This window comes from Strigops habroptila, chromosome 5 (assembly GCF_004027225.2).
Source record: "Strigops habroptila isolate Jane chromosome 5, bStrHab1.2.pri, whole genome shotgun sequence".
Taxonomy (NCBI): Eukaryota; Metazoa; Chordata; class Aves; order Psittaciformes; family Psittacidae; genus Strigops; species Strigops habroptila.
This window is the reverse complement of record NC_044281.2, coordinates 49,535,673-49,561,116: the sequence shown is the minus strand read 5'-3', so window position 1 is coordinate 49,561,116 and position 25,444 is coordinate 49,535,673. Positions and strand designations below refer to the sequence as shown.

The window sequence follows — 25,444 nt, the reverse complement described above, 5'->3', positions numbered from 1 at the left end:
GTAATTGTGATTCATGCAAAAGATCCTGGAATCCTGTGCCACATAAATGCTGACAAGACTAGAATTTACCATTTTTATTCCTCAGCTCCTCAAAACTGAAGGGAATATCCTTGACTGTATATATGTAGCTCATCATGTATTTTCTCCAGTCATTGTATCATATTGCAGTCTTGGTGGTAGATTTTCATTGAAAACAATTTCGTGTTTAAATTTGTGAAATAATGTATCTGAGATACTGAGAAAAATTCCAGAAATTGACAAATCCATTCACCAGTATTAAGTGACCATATGTGAAACTGCCCGTTTTTACAGTCCCATGAATCTGGGCCTTACATATAAAAATGCCTTAATGGAAGAGGTATATATACATTTCAGTTCTGTAGTAACATTTTTATTACTGCTTTTTTTTTTTTCCCCTTTAAAAACTCTTCAGCATGCAGGTTGTTTCTAAACGCTATAGCCTAATTATGTAGCACATAGATATTTTAAGATAAATTGCTGGGCTGCATATGAACATTGCTTACATAATTTAGATATAGGCTGTCTCATTTTGTAAAACCAATTGTTCTTAGATCAGTCTAGCTGTAAAAGGAGTATTTCCTTTAAAGTTTGTAATCTAGTAATGTTTCTTCCTTTATGGTATAATAGGAGGCTTCCTTGTATTTTTGAAAGATTCAAGATATACACAAATCTTCATCGTACTGAATCTTCAGCATACTGTTCTGATTTTATATTATGTTTTAGAGATACTTTAACCTCATTTTGAAGGACATGAGCAAAATAAAATCTTATATTGCAGAAATAAATACATTGTGAAACATTACAAACATAATACATTTAAGACCAGGTTAAATGAGGTTTTGAGCAACCTGGTCTAGCAGAAGGGTGGTTGGAACCAAATGATCTTTAAGGTCCTTTCCAACCCAAATCATTCCATGATACTCTGGGGCTACCAAATACTACTAATAAAAATAACAGTAACTTATGTGGTTTAGAAATGTCTGTTTAAAGCTATCTTAAATGTTTGAACTAAAATCTCAACTTGACTTTAGTGTCAGGAGAGTATCTTATTTTCTTTCTTTTCCATTTTCTTTTTGAATGAGGAATGTAGAGCACACAGTTCACATTTGACAAGTTTTTTCACTTCTGGAAAGTACACTGTTTGAAGACTAACAAATGTTTTGGGGTTTTCTTAATGTTTTAATTGAAGGCTGAAATTCGTATCAACTTTGATAATCTCTACAAAATGATGTCAAGACATGAGGAATTCAGGTGGATGATGTTACGCATCAGACGAATGGCTGATACCTGGATTGAAGCGATTAAATCACTTGCAGAAAAACAAAGTTTGGAGAAGAGAAAACGAAAAAAGGTAATAAAAAGATTTTTCATTCCTGCTACTTGCAGTTGTACAGGCTCTTTTAAATTTCTTATTCCAGAAGTAACTTCAGTGTGGAAATACCAAATATGTACAAAAGGCTCATGTTTGTATGTGTGCCTCTTCTCAAGAAGTATTTTACTGTTTGAAGTTACTGTTACAACGGGTATTTGCTTTAACAAATAGTTTCACACACATTCCATGAGTCACTCTTTGAGTAAGTTTTTTAACCTCTTTAATTTTGGATAAAATAGAGACTATGTAGAAGATTCTAAAAGGAAAAACTGTGAATTTACAGCAAGCTGATGAAAACAGAGTGGTTTATGTAATGGTGCAAAACAGTTGTACATCTTTTTTGTCCAAAATTGAGACTTTAAATAGCGTAATTCTGGTTTTGATTTGAGTAGACTTAAAGTTGACAACAGCTTTAGAGTGGATAAGTTTTATTACCTCAGCTAGTTAAATAGATCTCAAAGTCATAAACACCGCAGTGGGTTTCTCTTTCTGCCTTGTTCTTAATGGAACCAGTCCTAAGTGACAGCAGGCCATGCACAGTCATGTTTCTACCCTCTCTTTAAGCCTGGCTGGCTGCAATGCAGCTCCTTGCTTGAGAGTCTCAGTCCTTGCACGAGGTCTGGGCTTCATGTTGCAGCTCTACTGTTTGCCACCTACTGCAGTCCTGGAGTAGGCTCACCCTTTGTCAAGGAGCAGCCCGTCTGTTTCAAGCAGCCCTCCAGCCTGTTTTATTAAAGAAATCTAACATCCGAGAATACTAAACTCAAGAGTAAACAGAAGCAGTACTGTCCTGCACAGGCAGTTTTGATGGGATGCTCTAGTGCTTATTCTTTCTTTTAAAAGTCCTTTGAGGTTGGACTGTAAAAAAATAATGATGATTTCATTTTAATATGTCCAGCTCAGTTCTGGGATCTGCAAGAGATTAGAGTAAAATGGTTTTTTGAATGTTGCTTCTTTATAAAGAGTGACAGATCTTTATAAAATCTTTACAAAGGTTTATGGTGTTCGTGAGGTTTTATGGTTGCTGCTGTATGTACCCACACTCAACAACCAGATATTTAGCAAAGTGTTTGGAACTCAATTTCTCTGCTTTGCTAGAAACGCAAGCAGGGATTTCAGAGAAATACAGAGAAAACTCTCCTCTGGAGACAATGGAGAGGAGAGATTTGGAAAGCATCCTGCTCCTGTTATGCGGTCTTTTCAAGTTCTTATTGGCTTGTCCCATCCTTAACTATACTGTCTTGCATAAACAAGTGTATACTACTTGAGAATATAAGTGGTTATTCAATCAAAGTAAGTTGCCAACCACATCCTGGGCTGCATCAAAAGAAGCGTGACCAGCAGGTTGAAAGAGGTGATTCTGCCGCTCTACTCTGCTTCTGTGAGACCCCATTTGGAGTACAACGTACAAGTCTGATATCCCCAACAAAAGAAGGACATGGAGCTGTTGGAGGAAGTCCAGAAGAGGGCCATGAGGATGATGAGGGGGCTAGAGCACCTCCCATACACAGACAGACTAAGAAAATCGGGATTGTTCAGCCTGGAGTAGAGACGGTTGCATAGAAACCCCATCACAGCCTTCCAGTATCTGAAGGGGGCCTACAAGGATGCCGGAGAGGGACTCTCCATCAGGGACTGTAGTGATAGGACAAGGGGTAACGGGTTCAAACTTAAACAGCGGAGATTTAGGTTGGATAAAAAGAAGAAATTCTTTACTTTGAGAGTGGTAAGGCACTGGAACAGGATGCCCAAGGAAGTTGTGAATGCTCCATCCCTGGCCAGTGTTCAAGGCCAAGTTGGACAGGGCCCTGACCAATCTGGTCCTAGTGTGAGGTGTCCTTACCCATGGCAGGGGGGTTGAAACTAGACAATCTTAAGGTCCTTTCCAACCCAAACCATTCTATGATTCTGTAATGTGATCCACAACTTTCTGTGCAGAATTACAGAATATTTTGTGAATAACACCATTCTGGGAGATGTTTTTAATTACTGATCTGGTGGCAGATAATAGTGCAAAACAATGCGGTAACATTCTTATAATTATTGTTCTAGAGATCCATTACAGAATTAAGTCATTGGGGTGGAAGTATTGGATTTTTTTGGGTTGATATTTTGACCGTAGTTGGAATTTAATAGAAAGAAAACATGCCGTGAGGTATAATGGTTGCATATTCAATGTTGATAAGTCTTAATATATGACTTTCCTTTCCAGATTCTTGTTCATCTGGGGCTCTTGACAAAAGAATCTGGATTCAAGATTGCAGAAAACGCGTTTAGCGGTGGCCCGCTTGGTGAATTGGTCCAGTGGAGTGATTTAATTACATCTCTCTACTTACTGGGCCATGATATCAGGATTTCAGCTTCACTGGCAGAGCTCAAGGAGTAAGGAGATTACTTTCAGTTTTGAAACTGGAATACAAAAAAGGAATTGTAAACTCTTAAAGCTTCTATTAACAGTATATAATTTCTTGAAGCATAAAATGAAAGTGATAATTCACTAAACATGCGATAGATTATTCACATGAGCTGAATATATGTACTATGAAAAGGACAATGTGTTTCTTTGTGGCTTCAGTCTCCTGAGACTTCATAAATGAATGTTGTAAAATTCAAACTAAGCAGCTTATCTTTAACATTGCAGGTGCTTTAACCAGCTGCAACAGGAAATGTTACAGACTAGCCTAATTCTGTGTCCTTTTCGTCAGTTTCTGCTATTCTTCGTGCAGTATCTCATTTTAAAATAAAAGTTTAGATCCTTTAAATGCATTACTTTTGATGTAGTTAATTGCTAATATTAGGTCAAATTGCTACCTTGCTCATCTTTGTCTTGCTTACATGCTAGTTCAGCATTAGGCATAAAGCATCTGTTTTAAGCTTGAGCACATACACTTTTTCTGTAGCTTTTGGGGTTTTTTATAACAAACATGACAGCATCATTTTATAGAGAGCACTTATACTATGAAGCTGTCAATAGAAGTCTGACATTATTTAAAATAATTTCAAAGCACACTATTTTTAAATAATTTTCAGAGCACACATTACTCTTGTTTAAACTAGATGGGGTTTTTAGTGCAAATTAGCGCTTTACTGATGTATAAACATTTCTTAATAAATGCTGAGCATCTTTAGAATTTGAATGTTCTTACATGTTTTCTGGTTTGGAAAAGATAAGAGATATGCTTTTTTGAAAAGGGAAATTATTGCTATAAATAGTATTACAGCATCTATTCAAGGTATTTGGAAAGTAATACTTTTCCATATTCCTTCTTTCTTTGTTTAGGATTATGAAGAAGGTTGTAGGTAACAGATCTGGCTGCCCTACCCAGGGGGATAAAGTTGTAGAACTCATTTACATTGATATAGTGGGACTCACGCAGTTTAAGAAAACCCTTGGTCCATCATGGGTACATTACCAGTAAGTGTAACACTTATTTGACCTCTTAACTGCTTTGTTAAAGAGCTTTTGTCGAGTAGCACATGTCAAAATACTGAGGTGAGTATGTTCACATAAATTCAAATTTATTTAAAAGTGAAAATGTGGTTCTCTATTGACTTTCATTCTTAGGAATAAAGGGGCTAGGACCTGTTTGTTGCATATCATCTTTATGCACCCCAGCAAGTTTGGGGTTCTTGGATTCAAGCATTTTTTATCTTAATGAATTATATTATCTCGTTGAGTCATTACCTTTGCCTTGTTTTCCCTCCCTTCTTTACACCCCACCCCCTTTGTTCTGTAAATTAGTAGATGAGCTGAGAGATTATTGGATTTTGTTGTTTAGTTGGAATACCAAAGGCATGTTTTGCTTGTCAGTGTTTGTCACTGTACTGGATTGATGACTGTGGAGATTTATCTATTCTAATTGTATTGGGCAACAACTGCACTGCAATTTTTTCTGTTCTATCCCTTAAGATGTTGGGCAGAGAGTTGTCTTCAGGGATAGGTCTGAACAATAAACTGCAGTTGTGCTTCTGTAATCTATAAACATCTTTCCATTAGAAATGGAAGATGGTGGTCTCAAGAAATTACTTTGTACAGCCCTCTTAGTGTCTGCAGTTTTAGAAGCACATTTCTTTTTGTCAATAATTTTAAATCAGCAAGCTCCCATGTGTTGTACCAATACATATCAGCCTGAAATAAAACCTAATCTAAATTACTGGCTTTGATTTTTGTATACGCAATCGAATTAGCTGTGTTTCATGATCCGTAAAGTCCAGTAAATCCTACTTGAAGGAAGGTATTGAAAGGAGTTCACTGCAGGCAGAATAATTGTTTTCTTTCAACTTCAGGATTTTCTAGAGTTTTGGTTCTTTTCAGCATATTTGTAAATGAGAGTCCTGTGGTCAATGTTACTGATTAGATTACTCTTAATCTCTTTTTTTTTTTTTCCCCCGAAGCAAAAGAGTAAATGGTTATTCTGTTTTATAGGATCCTACTAATAAAGATAATCCCGTTTTCCACTACTACTGAGCTACAGTTGGTTGTCTGCCAGATGTAATTGTCACTGGGTGATCATATACAGTATTATGGTCAGAATATAAACCCATACTTACAAATTTAAAATGTTTCTCCCCTTTTGCTTTCAATTTCCTATTTGGTATGTTCTGTAATGAAGATATGGAAATACACCATGATATTGAGAATATTAGATTAGCTCTTCAATTTTTTCTTGCTTATTTCATGAATCATTAAATCTCAAGTTGTCAGTCTGGTTTTCATCAATTCCTAATTTGTGGTAATGACTGACACTTTCTGGTTTAGGAGACTAAAATTAAATTTAACTCTAAATAAATGCCTTCGGTAGTGTAGGAGTTTTTGTTAGGTTTTTGAAGAAGAAAATAAATTCTTAATGCCTCTCTTCTGCAACCTTGGATTTCTTGGCATGGAGAAAGACCTCATCTAGTCCATAGCCTTGCTGAAAAGTAGATTGGATGTGTTTGTCCTTGAGAGATTTTTGACTGCAAAAGATGTCCCAGCCACTGTTTTATATTGTTAAGCTTTTGTTTGAAGTGTTTTTTCTTGGCCTGATTTCTTCCAAAGTGCCCATAATTGCTTATTCTGATATGGTTCTGGGGAATAAATTGCTTCCTTCCCCTCTCTGGCAACCTCTAGACTATCTTTTGTACTGTTTTTCCTTCATTTTGCTTTTCTTCAAAATAAATTTAGGGGATTTGATCATTAATTGCAATTCAGGTTTTTCAGACCTTTCATCAAACTTGTTGCATCTCTAATTCTCATTAGAGAAATCTCTGTAATTACTTGATACTTTCTCTCAAGTTCAGTGTACAAAACAGGGTCTAGAGTCTAGCAGGGACTACAGGATTGATTAGAGCAGAAGAATTAGTTCATAGCTTCATGCACGCTATCTCCTCTTTGAGGATCCTCTTGCAATCATTTTTCTCTTTCTCAGCATCATGAGTTACCTCATAGATTTTGTCATCAAAATAATAAATTAGAACTAGTAAGTACATTATAAAAGCATATTATATGGTTTTGTTTAATTCATTCCAGTAAAATAAACATGATCATAAATAAAGCTGGCTTATAACCCTTGTTCTTTACAAACTTTGATTTCTCACTCAGTTGTATTTAATGTCAGTAGGAATAATTCTTTGTCTTGAAAGAAGTGTTTTGCTTTGTGCCATATAGTTTTTGAGCAGAAATGTGCAAGTCGGCTCAGTCTGATTTATGCAAACTGGACTCAAATACAAATAAATTAAAACTTGTTTATTCACTTCAGATTGGAATAGAGTGGTAGAATAAACCCCTGCCTGCAGAACAGTGTCTTGATAAGAGTGCTGTGTGCAATCTTTGTGAGTGAACTAGAGCCCTGGGGATTTTTTTGGTAATTGCAAATCAGGTTTCTAGAACCGCTAGCTCAAAAGAATGACCCTGCAGCTCTGAGGGGTGAGTATTTCTGAACAACTGAAACAGTCTTTTGTATGTCTGAGATCTGTAGCGCCAATGACTCTCTATAGTACGTGCTTTATCTGAGTTATAATTAGTGCTGTAAATAGTATGAATCTGGCAAAACAGATCTCATTTTTGAGGTCACTATTTTCAAGCAGAAGAATGCCTGGACATGCTGTGTTTTTCAGTTCTGAAGTCTGGATATTTGAGAGCAATTTATGTGCAATGAAGGAACAAAAAATTAGTAGCTTAATATAGTTTGAGGAGTGCAGCTCATTGCCTTTCTTAGCACCCTCATCCTCCATACAGCACATAAAAATCTGATTTTTTTTTTTTCCCCCCATTTTTCTACAGTCTCTCTAGCAATGACTCATTCCCATATGCCAAAAATCCAACTGGCTTTATTCTTGAAATAAATGAACATGACAGCTATCTTAAAAAATGAGCAACATTCCTGCTTTTTACATGTTCTCTAGAATACATCTGTTTTAGGAGGCTTATTTTCTGACTAAGTTTTTACATTTTAAATGCAAGTACTGAGTGGCCTGAAACTGAATGTGTGTGTCTGCAAGGGTTTGCATAGGCAGATATGAGCTGCCCATGATCTGAGCTGGCTGGACATAAACCAAAAGAGTCTGGAGTCCATGTATCTGTGCTGGCACATTGCTGTGCCTGAGCTCAGTGTACCTATAGAGCTTCCAAACCAGAACTGGATGGGTTTTGACCAGCTTGCTCCCAGGAAGATGTCTGCATCCACTGCCATGTATGTACCCCTTGTTTAACTGTTTGTGCAGGCATAAACACTAGTTGCTGACAGCCATGTGTGCTGCTGGACAACATCACTTGTTTAAACAAAGATGAAGTATATGTAAGTAGAGAAAAATTATAACCTCAGGTGGGAGAAGGATATGAAGAAATGCGTGTAAATACTTCCAAGAGGACAGCCCTGTTAAGATAGCTTATGCCTGATATTTATGAAAAACACTCACTTCCAAAATGGTGATAATTCTGAGTTACTTTTGTCTAGTTACTTTTTTTTTTTTTATATTAAGCCCCAGAATTATCATTTCTAGTATGCTAGAAGAAGAAAGACTACTTTAATATGGATGTTTCTGTAAGAAGTTTGCTACCCACCAATCCTCTGTTTAATTAGTCAGTGAATAGACTAACCAGTCTGACACCAATTCCATGCTATAATTCTCTGCAACTTCACTGCTAAAGCTAGGTGACATCTTAGGAAGGAAGAGGGAAGGAGGTGAAAATCTGAAGTTAAAATGACACTAAATTAACATTTTTATTCAAAATATATACATGATTTTAAAAAAATACTGTTTTGCAAGTTGCCGAATGAAATATTTCGCTTTAGAACTGCTAAAACATTGTTTGAAAAATCAACCTTTTTGCTTTAAAATAGTTTAGTTGAAAGAGGTTTAAACCACTAAGTGGCACAAATGGAGACTACAGTACTTGGGTATATAATTGAGGTGTTCCTGCATATGTTAAAATACCAGTTCAGCATAACTGGCATTAATTGCCTTCATTTCTAAATTTTAAATCTTTACCAGTTCTTTTCTGCTGCATTTCAGGGATTAGGTTCACCACTTGAACCTCTGATATTTCATACTATTTCTGCACACACTTGCACTTTCTGCTGTGACCTTTTTCTCTTTTCCAACTTACTTTATGCCTGAATCATATAAATATTTTTTGTTTTCCCTGTTTTCTGGTTTAGCTTAGTTTCCATCGCATCACATTTCCTGCCCTGTTTCAGAAATCCTGTGTGCGTTGGACATAGTTACACATATCCTTGTGAACAATTAGTGATACACAGCTTACATCTGCATACAGGAAAAAGAGAGGAAACAAAGCACTCCGAGATGGTCACATGTGATATAGTCCTCCTTACATACATAATTTGACAAACTCCAATAATGTTGCAATTTTTCAGTAGCTTTCACCTATTTTTCATTCTCCTTTGCTCAAGTACCTGGTCAAAAGCTGTATGTTTGATAAGAATTTTGTTTTAAGGCCTGCCAAGAAATAAGAGGGGTTTTATTACTGAATGATTCATCAGTGCAGAAGTTGTTTTGGTCCTGCTGGAGTTTTTTGTATGATGCAGAGATAATTGCCACTGTTGTAAAATATTTTCGTTGAGAACAGTTGACATAAAACACTGCACAGAAACTGATCTGTCAGCTTTGTTGTTTGGTGAATCATAATGTGTTGTGTATTTTGACTTTCTTTCCGCTTGAAAGATCGCTGTGAAGATTTAAAAAAAAAGTAAATTTGCTCTATTTGTACTTTCAAATACAAAGGTGGCAGTTTCATATGAGAGTTTAAAGGTTGCTGGTTGGTGGTTTGGTTTTTTTTCTTTTTTTAATAGACACTTTGGAGAAAAGAGACAATACAAGAAATATGTACATGTATTTTAGGGACTAAATTTTTTCATCTTTTAAAGCTGACAGGTGGCTGGAGCTAAGTTCTTTCACCTTTTGGGGGGCTAAATTCTTTCTCATTTTAAAGCCAAATCCTGGTGTTTTACTGAACTTAATATATATAGGTTTGGAGCACGGGAAATGTTGAAGACTGGGAAATACAGCCATTTTTAATAGTAACTTTTGTAGCTACCTCAATTCTCTGCACCTATGAGGTTGTGTCTCTTCCTTGGCACGTACAAGCTGAGTGCTAAAATGTTCAGTGGTAAGAGTTTGTATCTTTATAACATAGTGGCACATAGTGTAGGAACAAATCCTATACAGGTCTTTTCTGGAGGGCTGAAGAATGGTAGGGTCAGCAGCTTCGAAGCCATATAGTCCAATTAACTTGTAGGGGAGCCAGTGGTCAGTACGATGGCCATAAGGTTCCTGTCCAAGCCAAATCAAAGGTTTGGCAGGCTGCATTTTAGAAACACCATTTCTAGAATCCATATGCTAGAATGTGTGCCGCCCTCTTCATATTGAGGCTTTTTCTGCCTTTCGTGTACTATGGGCCCTTTTTTGAAAGGAGCTGCTCGTAAGTGAAGTTTTTTTTTTTTTTCCCCAAGGAATTCATAGGAGTGAAATGAAGGACTGAGTGTGATTCTTTCATCCCAGACCCTTTGTAGTCCAATGCCAAGTATTCTCTCAGTTGTGTACTGTTGCTTGCAGACATTTGACTTTAACATTGTTTCTTCAAAAGTCTGTGATAAAGTGTTTCATAAACAAATGGTCTGTCTGACTGTAAGTATTCAGCAAATTAAACTGTCTTCAGTGCTTCTCCAGTAGGTCTTATTCACCCAAAAGTCAGTCAGAACCTGGAGACTAAATACAATTGTCTAAAGACAAAGTAATTTTCTACTCTGATCTTCTTGGCATGCGGCCCTTAGCTGTTGCATTTGATTTTGTGGTAATGGGCGAGAACATTAGAAAATAGATGAAGAATCCTCTCTTCTTCTGCCTAAATTCTGCTTCAGAGCCCCAGGAATGTAAGTGACCACAGTAGCATTCCCATAAGTCCCCATAAGCTCTACTTGGATGTTAAAGCATAACTTTGTTCTGTAAGAACAAAGAAACCCAAAACAAGCTTCAGGGTTGTTATTTGAATGTCTGATATATCCTTGAATTTGCTGATAGTAATGTCTTTGTGAATGTAATATGAACAGAAATGTTTGAAATTAAAATGTGCCTTTAGTTTATAAATCATCTACAGTTGAAAACAAAAACAAAGCACATCTTAATTATCATAACCATGTACACACACACATGCTTATATATACATATACATTATGTACCTACAGTAAATTGTTGTTCTCTCTTTTAGGTGCATGCTAAGAGTTTTGGATTCCTTTGGAACTGAACCAGAATTTAACCATGCCCATTATGCCCAGTCTAAAGGCCACAAGACACCATGGGGAAAGTGGAACCTTAATCCACAGCAGTTTTATACAATGTTCCGTAAGTATCCCTGTGTTTATAAATAATTTGGAGCTTTAAAAGGGAATACTGTCATTCAGAAGAACTTCTGTATTATGAAAGATAAGTTCATGGTTTAATAAAATGCAGCTGCCAAATGGACAGAATTGTGTCAATAAGTGTCTGTAGACTATGCAAAAGCTCTGTTGTGCTTCCATGCAGCAGTTGGAAAAAAATGATACCAACTTAATATAAATAGTGGTAGGGAACTTTATTCTCAGGGTACTTGTGGGAAGTGGTGATTGGCTTTACATTCAAGTGTCAGTGAGTTTGCTTTTGTTAATTTTGCCTTCTCAAATCCTGTCTGTGGAGCAATAGGGTTTTGACAAACTTGCTAGATTGCATTTTTATAAACTGCACTCTCACATTTCATCATGTTAAACTGAAGTTTGTAACTATGTTAACTATGTTGCTTGCTTTCTGCTTTTTTCCCCTCAACAACTGAGCAGCACAATTCCTTTGCTATTTCTTTTTGCTCAAAATTAGTAAACTAATAGCAGAAATATTTTTTTGTCTCTACTTTTTCATGGATTTATCAAAAATTTTCACATAGCCTGTTTTCATCCTGAGCATTCATCCTGAGGTGAACTTTTCCACCTTTATTTGCTAGCAGTGTACAAAGCTACTGAAAAACAAGTGGTAGATTTCAGCATTGCTGTAGGTCTTTGAAGCATTGTTAAATATCTTAAAAGAACACAAAAAAAATTATATAAATCCTGAATAAATTGGATCAGATTAAATCATTACTGTTAAAGCATACTGGCCTGCTCTAGCCCCAGTCCTTGACTACTTTGACTTTATGGCACTAGGTTCTAGAATCAAAGGATCTTTCTCTTGCATGTTGTAGTAGTAGTTCAAGTTTTTTATCTCTGAAGTATGCAGAAAGATTCAATACTGCCAGATAGCTTGATGTTAAGTGAGGCTTAGGAAAGAGGAAAGGGCATGCTTTTGTGTGCAAGAACTTCTCAGCCCAAGTGTGTAAGGAAACACTTGGCAGTGACCAGCCTGACTGCCAAAGTGTGGCGGTGGTCCCTGTCTGAGACTAAGGCCAGGGCATGCACTGTTCTCTCTCATCAGACTTTATAGTCAAGTCTTTCAAACTTTTCTGCTTTTCATGGCAGAATTATACATGCTGCTGTCTGGTTGACATGCTTTTGATTTCAGTTGCCCTGTAAAATTCTTGAGAGAGGCATATTTTGTCTGTCAACATTTGCTGTGCAAGTTTTTCCAGAGAAATATAAGTGAAGGTTGTCCAAAAGATAGAAGACTGCATTCACAGTTGTTTGGAAGCAAGTAACAAAATGTGTGGTGGGGAAATGTGACTTAGAAGTGGTTGCAGAGTCTGTGTCTGGACATTAGTAAGCAGAGCTTGTGCCGTATCCATGTGATTTGCTAATATTTATTGGTTTATGTCCTAAATGGAAAAGGATCCGAAAGCTCAATATTTGAGTGGTCCAGCTGCTAGGAAATTTGTGTGTGAGGTCCTGTTCAAGATAGCAGCAAGGGTGATGAGGCACTTGAGGAAAATAGTTACATGAATACTTGTGGTGCAGCTGTGTGTGTGCACTCCTCAATCCCACTTCTTGAAACGCAGAAGGAAGTAAATAATCTCTGTAGAGATCTCTGTCATGGCAGCATAGACTACTGTTACAGTCTCTTGTTCGGAGCAAATCACTTCATATAGTGGGTTTTCAGAAGTGTATGACTATATTGGAATTTCAATAAATAACCATTTCCAATTTTTGCGACTGGAAATGACTGCAGGTTTTCTTTTGCAGGAGAAGTGGTAAATGGATTGCAGGCAAACTCATTCTGAAGCATGAATGATTCCAGTGCTGTAGATTATTGAAGGGTTTTGCTGCTTTTTGTACTCCTGCAGAAGAGTCAGCATGTTTTGTGATATTTAAAGTTTATTTTTGTTTTGTTTTGTTTTTTCTCTGCTGCAGAGATAGCACCATCTTTATGGGGTTGTGATTAAAAGTGCATGTTACGCATCAGTAAAGAGTTTATGACAGATTGGAACCCTGGACAGCTTCCCAAGATCCCCAGACTCTTATTATGTTTTGAGAACTCTGATTATAAGGGCAGAAAATTATTACTGAGCAACAAGAAAGCCATACTCAAACCTGTGGCATATTACCAAATGCTTGACTATTCTCTGAGCTTTCCAGAAGCATGAGGGGGGTTTTTTTCCCCCCTTTTTATATTTTTAATTTAAGTTCTTTTATGCAAATAAGAGCACTGGTACTTTTAAAACTGCATGATGTTGCTTAAAAATCTGAGTGCTTCCTGTAAGTGATGTTTGAGGCACTAAATTCCTCCAGTTCTAAGTGCTAACTTTAACAAAAGTTTATTTTTCTTCCAAGTGAACTGTCTTGCCTGTCCTTTGAATGCAGTCTCTTATCCAAAATATGAAAGGATAGAAAAATGCCCCTTGTCAGGCATATTTGCAGTGTGCTATTTGCTATGCTAAATCCTAAAAATTCTTTGGGTCTGAGTGAGTGCTTAGCTGTTGCTGAGGCATTTTCTTGTGAAAAAGAGTAATTGTCATTTGAAAGACTAAATGTAATGGCAGAAGGAAGCATACACTGTGTATGGTTTCTCTGTTCTACTGCATTATCCAGCTGGCAGATTTCAAAAAAGCAAAGCCTCATAATTGCAATAGAATTTTTTTTATATTTAACTCTGGCTATAGGTTTAGCACTGCATGTATTGTAAGTGCCTGAGGCCCTGTGTTTGGGTTGGGGTTTGTTTGGTTTTTGTTGGTTTGTTTGGTTGGTTGGTTTTTTTTGGTTTTTTTTGTTTTGTTCTTTTTTTTTTGGGGGGGGGTGTTTAACTTTACAAAATGTGCTTAGTAAGTTGTCAGCTTTTGTGCCAGAATTTAAAAGGGAGGCTTAAACAAAACAAAACAAAGAAACCCCTTAGTTTTAATGGGCCTATAGATCTGTGTCTTTATAAGAGGAGAACAGTGGCTAGTATTGCTGGATGTCACCACTGGAAAAAGACCGACAGAGGCTACAAATACAGAAAACTTAAGAGTAAATTGTCTATCCTTTGCATGAACTTTTTGTCTGAGCGCTGGATTAACAACTATTTTGCCAAGATAGATCTGAGTGAATTAGGCAGTGAAATTTGTGTTATTATCAGCATAGTGTGACTTTGTAGGCTAGTAATTAGCATGGATACATAATATGCAGTGAGTGGGATGGTCAGTGTTAGCTCTTCGAATATGGGAGGTGAACCCAAGAAATTTACTAGAATTTACTTATGACAGTGAGCAACATACGGCTTTGTTAACAAGCATAAACCCTGGGTTTTTTCAAGCTGTTGGTATTGCATCTCTGACATATCAAACTGAATTTCTTCTGGTTCTCTTATCTCTAATAATAAAATAAAGCTCAGCACACAAAAAATCGTTATCATTGGCCTCAGTCCAGCTACAGAATTTTTATTGTCAGAAATGAGCCAGAAAGTAACTGCTTACTTCAGTAGATATATGTAGCAGGACTTAAAATTGCTAAGAACTTTCTTCATAATAAAGCAAGCAAACGTATCTCTATGAATGTGAAGTGATCTGTTAAATAATGTATTCCTTATACCTACGTTTCTGACAACATTCATGGTTTTGTAACATTAACTGATACTTTAAAAGGTTTTGAATATGCTCTGTGTCTTACAGCTCACACTCCGGATAACAGCTTCCTGGGGTTTGTGGTAGAGCAGCATCTGAATTCCAGTGACATTAAACACATTAATGACATCAAAAGGCAGAATCAATCTCTCGTTTATGGCAAAGTAGATCATTTCTGGAAGGTAAGTTTTCTATGCTCGTATACTTGAGAAAATCTATTTTGATCAAAATCATAAAGCAACTTAATAACTCTACAACTAAATATGTGCTGCATTTTGAACTGGAAATTGTGTTTCACTAAAGACTCTAGAAGTGTCCAGTCTTGTTTTATCTCCCCATAATAATATCAGAGTTTTATTTCTTAAATATTGCAATTTCTCTATTGTCTCCCATCTGCAGAAGAGAGCTGCAGAATAACAACTCTGAGGTTTGGTCATATTTTCACCAAGTTAAAGTATGTTGTGTTGTTAAGCTCACAGTGGCCTCTGGTTTTTGTCCACTGTCTTTTTCTGGAGCTCCTTCTTCCAGGCTGCCACACCTGGGAGTGTGTGTCTCATGCAGTTTCCCAAGAAAAGAGATTATTTACTAATAACAGGATTTCTTCCAAGTAACTGCTAGCTTTGTGTGCTCACATACACTGTATGCCTTCCCTTCTGCCTAAGACCTTATTTTAAGCCTCTTGTCAACTGAAAAATGAGCCAATCAGTACATGCTGTGCCATACGTAGGGCCAAGCAATATGACAGTGTGAGAGCATCCATGTCTCACATTTTCTTTCCTTTTCTCTTCATTGGCATGAGAATATCACTCTTGCAGAGTTTTCTGAACCACAGAAGCAACATTTAGTCTGATGACTGTGATTATACAGAATAAATTCTTGAAAACTGTTAGCTACAAGTAAATGGTCCATTTGTGAGACAAAAAAATCAAAAACTGAAGAGAAATAGGAGAATGTTGCCACTGGTAGCAAAAAGGTAGAGCTGAATGCTTTTTGGCCACTGTGCTGAGAAAAATAGGTGTATTAGCTCTCAGGTTTATATTTGGGCTTACTGCACTAAGCCATGTAATCTGTGCCTTAAAAGGATATTTTGCTTTGCATCATAGTAAATACTGTGACAGTTACTCTATTTGGCTTATGGTATAGAATGACTTAGTGTGCCCCCATCTGCAGTCTTCTGTCTGCAAAGTGGTGGAGTAGAGCTGGGGTCATTTCATTCATGTCTTTCCTAGCAGAGGCTCTTGTTGGAGTTGCTGATCTCATTTTAGTCTCTCAGGAACAGTTGCATGTAATAATTATCTGTACTTCCTGACCTGATTTGTAGTGCATATCAGCAGAACAACCTGTTGAATACTAGTTGGATTTAAGGAACAAGATAGTTGCTTAGTCACCGGGGGTTTTTTATTGACGTATATGTCTTTCTCAGTTTATTCTTTCTGCATGAATTCAGAACTATATGCCCAAAGGGGAGATTTTTGATTGCCTAGTCTGAGATTCTGTATGACACACAGGATATTCACTGGCTGATTAAGACAAAAGCATGGCTTTTTTGAAAAGAACATCCAATCTTGATTTTGAAATAGCACACAGTGGAAACCCCGCTATTTCCTCTGTTAAAATCCTCAAATAATTGCCTTCTCCCTTAAGACTTTGTTTTATGTCTAGTACACATTTCCAAATGGTAATTTCCAGTCGTGGTAGCAGTTACAGATTTTGTCTACTGGACTGAGGATGTATCTGTTCTGTTTCCCTGTAGGAATATATACACGTTAAGTTCAAAGTAACTCATAGTCATCTCCTGAAAAGCCTGTATATACTAAACCACTGAGAACTTCATGCTTTCTCATCCTTAAGTGTTCTCACATGTCTGAACCTTTAAAAGATTATTCACATTCCCCTGGAAATGTGAATGTTAGCAAAGGGAATGTGAGCTGTACCAGCACCAAATCAAACAGGAGATATTGTATATGTATTGTTAGGCATATCCCCTTTTCACCATTACGAACTTGTGTTTAGACAACTTCTCAACTTTTTAAAGAACTAGTGCTTATCAAGTCACTGCTCAGTTTCTATCGGTATTGCCTGTCTTGTTTCTTCCAAGAGATATAACATGCCCATATTAAAATGCTCACTGTATGCTTGTAACATCAAGCACGTTAAAACTGTAACTTGCAGATTGTAACTGCAGTCATACCCATATGCACTGGTACATAACATGCAATCACCATAGATAGGCTTTGAATCAATGACAGAGTGGGATGTCTTGGAGTGATAAAATCCAATTCTTGTGATCAACAGAAAGCCTGAACTAATCTTGTGTCTGTGTAATTTGCTTATTTCATGTCTTCTTCATTTTCCCTATACAAAGCTCTTTTCATCTGCCACCATGGCTTGTATGGAACTAGACTAATCTATTTATCTTGCTCCTTTTCCTTATACTGAACATGGCTAATTAACGAAAAGTGTAATCTCCACAGAATACACGTGTCACTGCTGGAACTGATCAGTCATTAGTGAAGCACAGTGTGGGGGGAGAGTGTGTTTCAGTCCCCAGACTAATGTGCTTTTGGGGAATAGCAGTTGCAAATAAACTGTTTCATTTTAAACTGAGGAGGTTGAAATGGAACTGAGGAATGCATGGAGTCTTTTTTCTCCTGGGAGGTGGGACTAGAATAGCTAACTGCCATCCAAATTACTTGCCATTTCATCTTTGCTATAAATCCCCATGTTCCCAGCTCTGCTGCTTGGCTGGGCAGAGTTAGTGAGGCTAGCTCAGCCCACCAGCTTAATCTGCATACACTAACCAGGTTATTGTAGCTAGAGAATTACGGATTGCTTAGCGACAATGCTCTGCCTTCCTGCATCATTCAGTGGGGCTAAACTCTGGTATGAACATGATGAGTACAGGAGAAGGAATACAGCGATGACTTCTGTCAGCATTTCTGGACACAGGAAAAATGTCAGCCCGTGGCCTGAGATCCCATTTGCCCCACGTTACGGTGGGCAAGTCTGGGTACATCTTGCAGGAGGTCAGGAAGCATGTAAGCTGCTGAGACTGTAAGGTACATCTTGTTTACTTCCTTCTGATAACCAAATGAGTCTTAAGTGGGTTAAGGATTACAATTAGGAAGCTCTAAAGAATTTAGCAATATTTCTAAAGGTTATGCATAAAGGTAAGCTACCAAAGGTAACGTTTGCCAAGTTTTGGGTGTGTTTGTTGTAATCAAAAGTTTGGGGGCTTGTCTGGGATTTTTGGCAGTACTAAGGTGTAAAGAGAGTCCTATCTCTGCCTAAGTGAAAAAGAAGGAATGAATAAAATGTGAGTGAAACCCATAATGCTCTCCGTTATCAAAATTGGCTTTAACTACAGAACATTTCAATTAAAAGGAGATGTTTTAAGCCTTTCATGTCATCTTAGCTCCTGTTGAGGTCTAAGTTTTTTCTTTGTTCTTCTCCCTGCAACTTCCTGTCATACCATTCCAATACTTCTACCCTTAAGCCTTGAAATAAAAAAGAGTCAAGATTCATTTTATAGGATTTGCTACTTTTTTGTGGGGTGCTGTGGCAGAAGTCAGAATTTTGCTTGTTTCAGAAAATAGCCATCAATGCATAGCATACAGTTGTATGATCACTGCTTTGAGTTGTCTTTAAAATATTTCTATATTTAAAGGCAAAATAATGTGTGAGTTTGTTACTTAATGCCCTTGACAAGATGGGCATTCTTCTTAAATGTATACTGTCTGTAAAACAAGTTTTGAAGAAATTTAGCTTGTTCTCAATGGGAAAGTACATAACCAAGGCTGTTCTTAATAACATCTCCCCTTTATAGCTCCATGTGACATATGTAATTTCCCCATCGTATGCCCTCTTGCATGAAGTAGGAGGAAGAAAATGAAGAGAAGTCAAAAAGGAGAAATTGCACTTCTAGGAATAGTTCTTTTACATGCGAAGATCAGTGTCTTGTTGCTGGTAGTGTGGCCTTTTCCCTTCCTTCTGATTGGTTTTTGTGCTTCATATTTAGCAGCATACTTTGGCTAAACATTTAAGTGAATTTTTTAAGCTGAAATGTACATAAGGAAAGGGAGGAAAGATCCTTCTCACCTTTTCTCTCCAACATGCTCAGTGCAAGACAAGCACAAGACAAACTTGTCTTGTGGTGTTTTTGTCTTCCTCCAAATTGGCAGCAGCACCATGGGCTTTCCCATTGATCGTAACCTACCCTAGCTGCTGTCACGAGGCTTCTGGAGCACTGTCCTGCTTTATGCCGCATAAGAAATTAAAATGAGCCAGACACTTCAGTTCAGCGGCATCTCTGAAATTCAATATTTGCTTCTCAAAGAAGTATGGATCAAAAAAACAAGTAAATCAAAGCAAATGAGCAGCTATAGGTGCAGTAAATAAGTATACATGTATGTACATTTTGAAGGCTTATTCTTCAACATTTATTATGAAAATTAGAATTTAATTTGTTATGAAGAAATAAAGGAGAGGAGAGTGTCTCATTGTTAGTTCTGGAAATTTCCTTTCAAAGGACAAGAAATTCTTGGTTAAACATTAGTGTCCATTACATGGCAAAGAAGTTGTCAAATCTTTCAAAAACCTCAGTGTAAAAAGCAAACAAACAAACAAGAAGATTAAGAACTGCAAGAAATAATGAATGAAATGAGTAAAGATGACAAATAAGCAGAATTTCTGGCAGATCTTGAAGACTCAATTCTTTATGGAGATGTTTTATTCATTCTTTGTGCAAAGATTATATATGTGCAAATAACATATTTGTATGTGCTAATGTGTATTTTATGATACATGTGGTAGGTGCTTAACAGAGAAGCCATAAATGGACATTCAGAGAAGAGCAAAAGCATGGCAATGTTATTCAGTGTTACTTCCTTTGCATGTTCTCTCTCTTCCCAGCTCTTTTCAGCCAGGGTATTTTCTGAATCTTCTCTATTGATAAACTGACTTTTGACACACTTTTGAGATCTCAGTAAGAGGTGACTTCAAAGCAGTTGTCATTTGGGCTGATTTTTTTCATAGACCAAAATCATATATTATCATAATTCAAAGTCTTCGTTCCTAGAGACATTAATTAGCTCAGGTCCATTATTCATACATGAAGCCAGGACTGGTTTTCAACATGTGCATCACTTTATATTGAATTTATCAGTCATTGTATTTCCTAGTCACTTCATCCCCTAGATTACTGAGACAGCTTTTTCAAAAGCTTTACAACCCCAAGTGTTCAGTATTGCGATGTTTTTCTGCAACATTTTGAAGTTAGTTTCAGGTTTGCTATTGTGAATAGTATGTATTAACCATACGCTTTACCACTTCTCTGTTCTCTTTCTCATTATGACTGTTCATTCACAAGAGTAATACCCTTCTATCCCAAAGAGACTTAGTTCCTTTAAGAACGTTTGAATAGTTTCTACATGTTGATTGGCTTCTTCAGAGAACACTACCAATTTGGTGAGAGAGGATTTCCTTGTACAGAAAGAATTGACTGTTGCAATTTTGTTGGGTTTACATGGTTATATAGTTAACACTTATTTAAGTTTCAGAGAATTTCAGTGTAGAATTCATACTTGCTAGTCATGAGTCACTGCATCTTCTCCATATCCATTTATAAATTCAGTACTCTGCATCAAGTACGCTGCAGTTAACAGTTTGAAAGTTTCATATTTCATCTCCAAAATCATCTACTCCTTGTGATTTACCATAGTAAAACTGTTACAGTTAAACACTGTATCTGTTTAAGTCTCTTAATATTGTACCTTGAATGCTACAGCATTTGTGCTCTCTTCCAGTTCCCCAGTAGATGGGATTTTCATTATTCAAGGATGTCTTGAAAAGTCTTTGAGAGTGTGACAGTTCTTGGAAAGAGAGAAAGAGAGATTTTCCAATCTTATGTTTTGTGTCACAATCCCAGCTGTCGTACATTGCATATACACTGGATTTTGGTTTACCTTGGACTTGATGCTTTGGCAAATAAGCACCCAGATGTTAGGACTTCTAGACTTAACAGTGTGCATTTAGGATATACACAAAGTTTAGATTTTAATGCATCATGTTTCTACCATGTATTTTTGTAGCTTTTGCGCTTAAATTTTTCACCCACCAAACCTGACAATTTCAACACTTCAGATTGTCATCTTGTCAATATTGTCCTAGGGGAAGACTTATCAGACAGTTGCCATTTGATTTCTTTGATGAGAAAGGCCTTATCATGACACCTTTAAAAATAGGTGGAAGTAACTGATGAACAGTAATAACAGTTCTGCAGTCAGTGATCAACAAAAAATACTTTCCTGAGTGGCATGTTTATTTTAACTGCTGAAAAATTGTTTCAGAAAAGGTTTGTATGACTCTTACTGTTACACTTCCTTTTTGATTCTGAAGAGAAATTGGTTTTTTTTGATGCCGTCTTTCATGCTTGAAGTCTAGATTTGTAGTATGGATAGCAGACAGGCAGAGGTGAAGAGCACAATCTGATACAAACTTTGCAGAGAATGTTGATTTTGCATTACTAGCCAGCAGCCCATGATCTTTTTTCTTTGAATTCATTTTGGAGAAAGTAAAACTCTGGAGTTTACTGACAAATTATGTAAGATAAAAGTTGTATCTGCACCCAAGCAAGCAAGGAAGTGGATTAACAGTTGCAGGAACATTAGTATTTTGCAAATCACATTTCTTTATTTATTTACTTGTAGCCTTTCTATTTATAAATGCCATATTTACTCTTTCTCATGTTCTAATTCAATGGTTTTAATGTTTAGAATTGAATTATGTGTCCTGGTTACTTTCGTAAGGTAGCTGATTACAAGTCATACTTTCATGATCAGAAATAACAGTTTTCTGCAAGGAATGTGGAAATTCAGGGCTTCTTAAATGCAAAAGGAGACAAATGTTAGTGAGATTTGTGTAAGGTATAAGGTATTTTGCTAATGGTATTTTTATGGTACTTTTTATTTTATAAAAGCAATTACTTTTGATTCAAGGTGAATAAGGGAATAAAGGAGTGTTGTTTTGTGGATTGTGCTTTCTGAATTTTTGGTTGGGCTTTTTCTGGTTTCCTTCAGAAAGAAAGGCTTCTAGAAAAATTTATGTACAGGGAGAAATGGGAAGATGCTGCTCTTGGTTCCAATTCTTTAAAAATCTCATTTGATTAAAAGAAAGAGTGTTGGCTTTTGTGGGATGAAAGATTTCTCTCAGCTTTTGTGCAGTGGGGTTTATGTTATGTTTTTACTCCTGTGGTTTGAAAACTAATTCCATTTTTTTTTTTTTTTTTTTTTACATATTAATCCCTTTACGTGTGCCTATCTATCTATAAGGTTTCCTTTGTGAGGTAAAAACGTTTCTGTAGACTCTGTAACGGAGTTTACAGTAGTTACCCGATCTTATGGAGGTGGAAACCGAGCAACACCATTTAAAAGTCCATTATTTTTCTTAATGGATGGATAAATTGTTGCTGCTTGGCATACTGAATGTTTTATCTCCGGTTTTATACTCTGAATCAGGAAAGCAGTCAGTCTTATGCTTAAATAATGTTCCCAATTAAGATTATGGATTGTTATTTTAGTGTTTTGTTTGCACTTTCAGAGATGCCTAAAACATGCTGAATTTAGCAGTGCTTTTGCTTTGTCTTCTTAAATCGTATTGATTGTATATTGTATTGATTGTAATTGTATATTAATTTTAAATATAAAATGTATGCTGGCTCAGTTAATTTGAATTTAATAGTAATATTTCTAACATACTTTCGTAACTTTAAGAGTTCAAGCAAAAGCCTTCCTTCTGCCCCTGAAAAATGCTACTGTAAATACAGCATGCAAGCCAGTTCTTTTCATTCTGTCTTTATATATACTCCTTTTTTTTTTTTTAATCCTGTATTCCCTGTTTTGTAGCAATCAACTGCTAGTATTTGTACAGAGGACAGCACATGGATATAGTAGGAGGATTCACTTAGTTGTTTACAAGATGATTTGGGGAATACTTTGGGCTAAATTCAAGGACTGTTGTATTTATCAAAGACTGTTTCCAGCAGAATTTAGGCAATGAACTTCACAATAACACAGATGCTTCTCAGAATCCCACTAGATTTGTATTGGCATCACATATAAACAGAAGCCCTGTGAAAATGTTATGTTTCTTTTGGTCCATTTTACATTCATCTGTGAAAATGAGCTAATAAAAATAAGATGGCAGCAAGGACAGTTCAGATCAAAGTTTTATCTAATCTAGTGTTCTGATTCCAAAGATAGGCAAAACTTGATGTGTAAGGAATAATGTGAAAACAGTCGTGTTTCACAGCCACCAGAGACAAGTGGTTCATGGATTTCTTAGGCTGAAAGTTGTGTGTCTCTATTCAATAATGATTCGTGGATTTTTCTTCCATAACTGCTTTTTGAACCTATATAAAATCTTAAACAGTCCTATAACCAACAATGTCATTTCTCAGGAACTATTAGAAAATTTGTAAAGGCTAAATAATTTTCATGTCAAATATTTTATTTTAGAGTAGGTAAATAAAAATTTGTAACATTATCATTGAAATCATTAAAGTAAGTCCAATTTTAGGTGATGCTGGTTTTGTTCTTCCTAGCTGCTTGCTTCTCGTATTTTTCTTGAGTTGGAGTGCCTTCATGTCATCAGCTTGTGTGACATGAGCCAATAAAATCTGAGGCAAGTGCATTAGTGTTCCTCCTATAGGCAGATCCTGTCAGCAGTATGTGTGCTTCACTGCCTTCTCTTCCCATTCAGACACTAAAGCCTAACTCATAGGCTCTGTGTGTACTAAAAGCCAGGCAGGCAGGTTTAAGGTATGCCTCTAGTGACAGACTACTGCTGCATTCTGAAAACAAGACCAGGCTATTCCATTTATTTTTCGTAGAATCATGGAATTGTTTGGATTGGAAGGGACCTTAAAAGATCATCCAGTTCCAAATCCCCTGCCACAGGCAGGGACACCTTCCACTGGACCAGGTTGCTCAAAGACCCGTCCAACCTGGACTTGAATACCTCCAGAGTTGAGGCATCCACAACTTCTCTGGGCAACCTGTTCCAGTGCCTCACTACCCTCACAGGGAAGAACTTCTTTCTTATATCTAATTTAAATCTACCTACAGTCTACAATTTCTCCTACATGTTTGCAAAGAAAAGGTTCTACAGTGGAATTTCTCTTAATAAAGTATATGAGCTTCTCAACAGTTTCTAATTATGCTACTTTAAAAATAGTGGGAGGAACATATCTTTCAGAGTAATTAAAATTTGAAGTAAAAAGAAAAAACAGAGCAAGCTTTTAGGGTTGTTTTTTTTTTTTTAATAAATTGTGCTAATTAACAATAAGAGCAGCCACATCAAAGTGGGAGCAGGTTTGTCTCCATTTGTTGGCAGTTTTATGTAGTACTTAGCCCAGGACATTGTCTGACTGGTGCAGTCTTGGCATAGCTACCAGAACAGGGCGATTTAATAATGAGGCAGGCACTCTATCTCATCACAAACAGTATCACCAGTAGAGCAAGATAAAGCTAGAAGCCAGTTGTTATGTGACATTAAACACCTTGTGTATTTGAATGAAGACCGGTAATTAACTTAGCAAGGAAGTTTTAAGAAGGGATAGTGTTCATTCACCCAAGCCTGATACCTTATTGCTTCTCCAAGATTTGAAAAGACAGGTTTTTCACCAGTCTGCTTGCCCTGTGAATGAACTTCAGTAGAAGTGTTGGCCAGCTTTCACACAGGGCTGTGGAGGAACAGTGTACAGAATTTACATGACAAAAAGTACTGAGTGAAAGTAGAATTCTCAAAAACTCTCTTGCTGCCAAGAAGTACAGGAACTTGTTGCCTGATTTTAGAGCTATTACTAAGAGTATGTGCAAATATTGAGGGAAAGACTTTCTGATCTGTGTTGCATACTGCCTGTAAATACAAACTATGGCTAATTGCTTTTGGAATACTAGTAGTCTTCAAAACTAAGAAAACATATGGCGTTGAAAATTAAAGTAATTCTTGTTTGCAAACTGGGATGGATTTTGTTGATCTGGGGTTTTTTTTGTAATGCAACTCTTTTCTGGTTCTTTTCCAAAATGCCTTTAAAACTTCAGGTAAATGGAATATTTGTAGGTATCTCATGCGACTCAGTTACTAGGTATTTAGATAAAGGTGTGTATTCAGTTATTCAACTGGCAAGACTGTATCTTACTAAGGTGAGATTCACCCTTCTCTGCACAAAGAAGATAATTATTTTGCATCTCTGACACAAACAGAGTGAAAATTTAATATCTCGGTATGAGTATTTTGTATTTTTAGGCCAAGTATTATTTAGGCATGCTGAGATTACAGCTGGTGACCTGTTTTTTGTCCGATTAGAAATTAGTAGGACCTTGGTACTTATTTATACCTATACTATGAATAAAAAAAGGTACAGTTTTCTTCCAGTCTAGTAGAAAACAAAGCTAATAATGTAATGAAAGATAGAAATAATTAAGAATAACTGAACTTTCTGGCTTTTGTGGTACAGGAGATGAAAAGACAGCTGTGTTTGAACACTACTGCTTGAAAAGCAT

General features: G+C 36.6%; 1 protein-coding gene across 1 annotated transcript in view; it reads left to right on the top strand.

Annotated features, from left to right (window-relative positions):
- The window catches only part of MGAT5 (alpha-1,6-mannosylglycoprotein 6-beta-N-acetylglucosaminyltransferase), a 135,062-nt gene that overhangs the window by 84,586 nt on the left and 25,032 nt on the right, over positions 1 to 25,444 (top strand). Inside the window, 5 exon segments of the mRNA XM_030487180.1 lie at positions 1,211 to 1,372; positions 3,606 to 3,775; positions 4,674 to 4,808; positions 11,100 to 11,233; positions 14,931 to 15,064. Coding sequence (XP_030343040.1) covers positions 1,211 to 1,372; positions 3,606 to 3,775; positions 4,674 to 4,808; positions 11,100 to 11,233; positions 14,931 to 15,064 — 735 coding nt within the window.